This window comes from Hyperolius riggenbachi, chromosome 6, assembly GCF_040937935.1.
Source record: "Hyperolius riggenbachi isolate aHypRig1 chromosome 6, aHypRig1.pri, whole genome shotgun sequence".
Taxonomy (NCBI): Eukaryota; Metazoa; Chordata; class Amphibia; order Anura; family Hyperoliidae; genus Hyperolius; species Hyperolius riggenbachi.
Window position 1 is genome coordinate 370,303,124 of NC_090651.1, and position 7,381 is coordinate 370,310,504.

Here is a 7,381-nt window from a genome sequence, read left to right on the forward strand (position 1 = left end):
GTATGCAGTGGCAGGTTCACTGAACACAACAGGTATGCAGTGGCGGGTTCACTGAACAGGTATACAGTGGCGGGTCCACTGAACAGAACAGGTATGCAGTGGCGGGTTCACTGAACAGGTATACAGTGGCGGGTCCACTGAACAGAACAGGTATGCAGTGGCGGGTTCACTAAACAGAACAGGTATACAGTGGCGGGTTCACAGAACAGGTATGCAGTGGCAGGTTCACTGAACACAACAGGTATGCAGTGGCGGGTTCACTGAACAGGTATACAGTGGCGGGTCCACTGAACAGAACAGGTATGCAGTGGCGGGTTCACTGAACAGGTATACAGTGGCGGGTCCACTGAACAGAACAGGTATGCAGTGGCGGGTTCACTAAACAGAACAGGTATACAGTGGCGGGTTCACAGAACAGGTATGCAGTGGCAGGTTCACTGAACACAACAGGTATGCAGTGGCGGGTTCACTGAACAGGTATGCAGTGGCGGGTCCACTGAACAGAACAGGTATGCAGTGGCGGGTTCACTGAACAGGTATACAGTGGCGGGTCCACTGAACAGAACAGGTATGCAGTGGCGGGTTCACTAAACAGAACAGGTATACAGTGGCGGGTTCACTAAACAGAACAGGTATACAGTGGCGGGTTCACAGAACAGGTATGCAGTGGCAGGTTCACTGAACACAACAGGTATGCAGTGGTGGGTTCACAGAACAGGTATGCAGTGGTGGGTTCACAGCACAGGTATGCGGTGGTGGGTTCAATGAACAGGTATACAGTGGCGGGTCCACTGAACAGAACAGGTATGCAGTGGCAGGTTCAATGAACAGGTATGCAGTGGTGGGTTCACAGCACAGGTATGCAGTGGTGGGTTCACAGAACAGGTATTCAGTGGTGGGTTCACAGCACAGGTATGCAGTGGTGGGTTCAATGAACAGGTATACAGTGGCGGGTCCACTGAACAGAACAGGTATGCAGTGGCAGGTTCACTGAACAGGTATGCAGTAGTGGGTTCACAGCACAGGTATGTAGTGGTGGGTTCACTGAACAGGTATGCAGTGGTGGGTTCACAGCACAGGTATGCAGTGGTGGGTTCACAGAACAGGTATGCAGCCAGACAGGAACAAGTTAAGCCTAACTAATCTTTCCCTGAGAGACAGTCTGCAGCAGCTCGCCCTACTCTCACTAACGCAGGCAGCACACGAGTGACCGTAATGGCCGCCGCTGCCTGCCTTATATAAGGGGGGGTGGGGCTCCAGGGGCTAGTGTAGCCTAATTGGCTACACTGGGCCTGCTGACTGTGATGTAGACGGTCAAAGTTGACCCTCCATGTGCATTATGGGGCGAACCGAACTTCCGCAAAGGTTCGCCTGCGGGACGCGAACGCGAACCACTGAAGTTCGCATGGAACCGTTCGCAGGCGAACCGTTCGGCCCAACTCTAGTAAAGGACAGGTAGCGACCTGTCCCAAATCTGCTACTCCACGAGTCCATGGTCACGTGGACCCGCTTGCCCACAGAGTAGTCCAGGGAACGGGCCACGTTTTCCACCGCAAACTTGTGGAGTGCTGGGATCGCGCTCCTGCTGAAATAGTGGCGACTGGGGACTTGCCACTCGGGGATGCCAAATTGGAGCAGCGTCCGCATGGCGCTCCCCTCCTGCACCAGGGAGTAGGGAAGCCCGGGCCAGCAAGCCATTTAGTTTGCGGATCCGCCTGTGGCTTGGAGGCAGAGGCTTGGTCAGACCCTGAAAGGTGTCGCTCAGCAGGGTCTGACGACGCTGGGATGCAGAGGAGACAGAGGAGAGAGACGAACACTGGCTGCCAGCCTCAATGTCTGTGTCCTGAGTAGCCGAGGTGGAAGAGCGCTTGCGTGCTACTACTGCTGCTGCTGTGGGGGATTCACGACCCTGAGGGAGGGATGATGCTGCTGCGCTGGTGGGCCTTCTGCTCTCAGGAACCCCTGCCAGCAGTGCCTGCTTCCTCTTAAACTCCGCATACTCGCGGCAGTGGCGGCTTCTCAGGTGGCCCTGGAGGGATGAGGTACCCATCTTGCTCAGACTTTTCCCACGGCTCAATCTTTTGCTGCATAACCTGCACACCGCATACCTTTTGTCATCAGTACATTCCTCAAAGCAATCCCACACTGGTGACTTTAATTTACTGCGGCCCCCACTAGCAGAGGGTGCAGCGGAACAATGTGTGGTAGTAGTTGCCGGGGGTTGCATGGTGGTGGTGCCGGCTGAAGCAGTGTCCTGTCTACTTCCTCCACGCCCACTGCTGCCGATGCCCCTACCCCTGCCTGACATTAGAGTTGGGCCGAACCTCCGGTTTTAGGTTCGCGAACCGGGTTCGCGAACTTCCGCGGAAGGTTTGGTTCGCGTTAAAGTTCGCGAACCGCAATAGACTTCAATGGGGATGCGAACTTTGAAAAAAAAAAATAATTATGCTGGCCACAAAAGTGATGGAAAAGATGTTTCAAGGGGTCTAACACCTGGAGGGGGGCATGGCGGAGTGGGATACACGCCAAAAGTCCCCGGGAAAAATCTGGATTTGACGAAAAGCAGCGTTTTAAGGGCAGAAATCACATTGAATGCTAAATGACAGGCCTAAAGTGCTTTAAAACATCTTGCATGTGTATACATCAATCAGGTAGTGTAATTAAGGTACTGCTTCACACTGACACACCAAACTCCACTGAACAGAACAGGTATGCAGTGGCGGGTTCACTAAACAGGTATACAGTGGCGGGTCCACTGAACAGAACAGGTATGCAGTGGCGGGTTCACTGAACAGGTATGCAGTGGTGGGTTCACAGAACAGGTATGCAGTGGTGGGTTCACAGAACAGGTATGCAGTGGCAGCAGGATCACTGAACAGGTATGCAGTGGTGGGTGGGTTCACAGAACAGGTATGCAGTGGTGGGTTCACAGAACAGGTATGCAGTGGCAGGATCACTGAACAGGTATGCAGTGGTGGTGGGTGGGTTCACAGAACAAGTATGCAGTGGCAGGATCACTGAACAGGTATGCAGTGGTGGGTGGGTTCACAGAACAGGTATGCAGTGGCAGCAGGATCACTGAACAGGTATGCAGTGGTGGGTGGGTTCACAGAACAGGTATGCAGTGGTGGGTTCACAGAACAGGTATGCAGTGGCAGGATCACAGTACAGGTATGCAGTGGGCTGAGGGCTCACTGAACAGAACAGGTATGCAGCCAGGAAGAAGTTAAGCCTAACTAATCTTTCCCTATATGAGAGACTGCAGCAGCTCGCCCTACTCTCACTAATGCAGGCACACGAGTGGCCGTAATGGCCGCCGCTGCCTGCCTTATATAAGGGGGGTGGGGCTCCAGGGGCTAGTGTAGCCTAATTGGCTACACTGGGCCTGCTGACTGTGATGTAGAGGGTCAAAGTTGACCCTCAGGTGCATTATGGGGCGAACCGAACTTCTTCCGCAAAACGTTCGCGTGCGGTACCCGCACGCGAACCACCTAAGTTCGCGCGAACCACGTTCGCCGGCGAACCGTTCGGCCCAACTCTACCTGACATATGGCGATATCCTTGCCTAGGCCGAGGTGACTCGTCATCCTGCTCTGCCTCTGACCATTCTTCCACGGACTCAGCAGGCTGCACATAGTTAGGGTCCACAACGTCGTCATCATCAGCAGCATCTTCATAATCCAGCTCTTCCTCTGACTCCACCGCCTCCTCTTCTGTCCCTACATCCCCAGACACAGACCCCTCTTCTTCATCACCAGAACCCAACAACGCTTGTGATTGTGGCCCGATCTCAATCTCTGCCACATCAGTCCCCAGTAAGTCCTGAGCTTCTTGCATCAGCAGGTTCCCAGAAGCCGGACTGAGGGACAGAACGCTGTCATCCTGGGAGGGCTGCTGACCAGTGGGTGCTGGGGTGGATGTCACAACAAGCGTGGGACGTTGGCTGCTGCTGCTTGGAGTGGTGCTCACAGTAGAGGTCTGGGAGGAAGTCATGATGTCCATGAGTACGTCAGGTTCCATTTGCTCAACCACCACACGGGGACCAGAAACTTTAAAATATTTGGACAATGGCGTCCGCTGACTCGGCCCAGGCTTTGCTGCCCCCCTTTCTGCTGCATCACGACCACGTACAGCTGGGCGTCCTCTCCCTGGACGTGGAGCAGTCCCAGAAGTGGCTGAGGCAATTCAACTCCGTTTCCTCTCACCCCGTGAAACCCTGCCAGACATGTTGCTAGTAATGAATCACTGGATGCAGTGGGCACAGTACAAGGTCACTGAAGGATGCACCAGGCACAGTACAATGGCACTGAAGGATGCAGTGGGCACAGTACAAGGTCACTGAAGGATGCAGTGGGCGCAGCAGTGGGCACTGGATATACAACTAGGTCACTGAAGGATGCAGTGGGCACAGTACAAGGTCACTGAAGGATGCAGTGGGCACAGTACAAGGTCACTGAAGGATGAAGTGGGCACAGCAGTGGGCACTGGATATACACCTAGGTCACTGAAGGATGCAGTGGGCACAGTACAAGGTCACTGAAGGATGCAGTGGGCACAGTACAAGGTCACTGAAGGATGCAGTGGGCACAGCAGTGGGCACTGGATATACACCTAGGTCACTGAAGGATGCAGTGGGCACAGTACAAGGTCACTGAAGGATGCAGTGGGCACAGCAGTGGGCACTGGATATACAACTAGGTCACTGAAGGATGCAGTGGGCACAGTACAAGGTCACTGAAGGATGCAGTGGGCACAGCAGTGGGCACTGGATATACAACTAGGTCACTGAAGGATGCAGTGGGCACAGTACAAGGTCACTGAAGGATGCAGTGGGCACAGTACAGGGTCACTGAAGGATGCAGTGGGCACAGCAGTGGGCACTGGATATACAACTAGGTCACTGAAGGATGCAGTGGGCACAGTACAAGGTCACTGAAGGATGCAGTGGGCACAGCAGTGGGCACTGGATATACAACTAGGTCACTGAAGGATGCAGTGGGCACAGCACAAGGTCACTGAAGGATGCAGTGGGCACAGCAGTGGGCACTGGATATACAACTAGGTCACTGAAGGATGCAGTGGGCACAGTACAAGGTCACTGAAGGATGCAGTGGGCACAGCAGTGGGCACTGGATATACAACTAGGTCACTGAAGGATGCAGTGGGCACACAAGGGTGTCACACTGTGTAATGAGATGCTCATATGCCAGCGAGCGAGCAGTGGGCACTGGGCACGGCACAAGGTCACTGACAGAATGAATGAACAGCGCTGGCAGAGAGTGGTGGCGCCGGCGGTGTGACTGGCTGCCTGCAAATAGCACAAGTGTATAACTGTCACTGGAATATACAAGTGAAAACTGCAGCTGCACTAACCTGCCTGCCTGCCTGCACTACACACAGATAATCCCCACTCCCACTACACTGACTACACTGCAGCACTGAACCTGCCTGCACTACACACAGTTAAATAATCACTAGACTCCCACACTCCCACTACACTACACTGACTACAACTAACTACAGCAATCACTCACTGACTAGCTAACTGTGTACAGTATAAGAGCAGTGTTAGCAAAAAAAAAACACTTTGTTTTTAACACAATAAATGCACTTGCTCAAACAACAATGGCCTGGAGATAATCCTCTCAGCACCACAGTCTAGCAAGGACAGAGCTTTTCCATCATGGCCGCCGCTTTATATTCAGGAGGGGAGGGCATAGCTCCCCTCCTGTGATTGGTTGCTAGGGCCTGGCTGGGGCACTCTGATTGGCCTGCAATGTGTCACTTCCGCATAGTTTGACGCATTTCCGCAAACCACGACTTCAGCGCCGGGTTTCACGAGCGTGAATGCGGATTTCTGTTCGCATTCACGCGAAGCCGAAGTAGATTTTCGTGGTTGAAAATCTATTCACGGATTTTCGTGTCCGAGGCGGAATGCGTCAAAATGGTCGTGAATCCACGCGTAAGTGTGATCACGACCTGCCGGTGAGCACCACTGCTCATGACTTCACACTGGTTCAACCAAAGGCTGGAAAAGGGAAGTGTTTAGACAACTTATATATATTGTGATATATAGGAGATTGGAGCAGTAGGTAGTTTTTTTTTAATTTGCAAATGTCTCTTTTGTTTTTTTCTTTTCTAAATGCATGATTGTCATTTCAAAAATATTCCATTAAAGTGTAACTGTAGGGGAAAAAAGTACTCCTATGAGATTCTCACATCGGGAAGGGGAAGCCTTTGGATCCTAAAGAGGATTCTAACCTGTAATACCTTCAAACAAGCCCTCAAGACTCACCCTCTCATGCTTGCGTACCCCTCTACATCAGTATCATAATACGTTCTGCTGGGCACCCTCTCAACAGATGCACCTATTGTCTCCACCCCCACCCTTCAGTTTGTAAGCCTCTGGCAGGGCCCTGTCCCCAGCGTTTCCAACTTGATTATGCAATCTTACTGTCAGTCACCTCTCCTGTGGACTAGAACAGTCTCTAGTTTGACCAAAGACACTGAAAATTGCTTGTCAACAGCATGCACATGTGCAGTAACAAAGACCCGCTCGGGGTCCGACGGAAAAAGCTGAGCCTAATCGGGTCCATGCTACTGCCCATGCACGAACCATGCTTACACAGTAGCACGGGCCCTCGTGCTCAGCTTTTTCCGCCTCTGTGCTACTGCGCAGACGAAGTGAGGTCTCATCGCTGGATCGGCCTAGCTAAAGGCGACGGGGAAGCCTGTCCAGGATCCAGAGGTGAATACCCCATGGGGCACTTTTTTCCCTACAGGGAGGGAGGTAAGTATTCATAATTGGCTGTAGCAAACCTAACAGATTTGCATTGTAAAGACTAAAAGACTGAGCCAGACCGGGACTAACACTTGTCAATCCATTTTTGTTTTTCAGACAATCGCAGCTAACTAACAGCATTTTGTACAGTATGCTCCTGATATGGATTACGAATGGTCAGCTAACAGCAAATGAACCATGATGTTTAATAAAACTCTGTAAACCCCTAACATGCTTGTCTTGAGTGATGATTCTTTAAAGTGGACCTGAACTCTTGCACTGGACAGAGGGAAAAATTAGAGACATGCACCCTGTATGTGTTTAGAGAGTTCATCCTGTCTAATTCCCCCTCATCTGTAACTAATCACCACTGCAATTTGATCTCTCAGCTGTTCAACTCAGGAATCTCGGCAGCCTCGACAGAGCAGCTAATCTGTAAACACAGGATGTTAACCCTACGCCTGCTTCCATGAAAGTAGGAATTAGACACACTGCAGATTTATTGCAGGATTTGTATCAGCTGTAACAAAGAAATGTTTTTCTTTAAAGGATACCTTAGTCTTAAATAAATTCAGTAATTGACACCCTGTATGTGTGTGT

At 51.7% G+C, this 7,381-nt stretch overlaps 1 protein-coding gene across 1 annotated transcript in view; it reads left to right on the forward strand.

Moving 5' to 3' along the window:
* The window catches only part of LOC137522282 (chymotrypsin-like elastase family member 2A), a 60,356-nt gene extending 53,345 nt beyond the window's left edge, over nt 1-7,011 (forward strand). Inside the window, exon 8 of the mRNA XM_068242313.1 lies at nt 6,899-7,011. Within this exon, the coding sequence (XP_068098414.1) occupies nt 6,899-6,916 (18 nt within the window). The 3' untranslated portion in view covers nt 6,917-7,011. The remainder of the gene's footprint in view (nt 1-6,898) is intronic.
* Nucleotides 7,012-7,381: the final 370 nt, after the last annotated feature.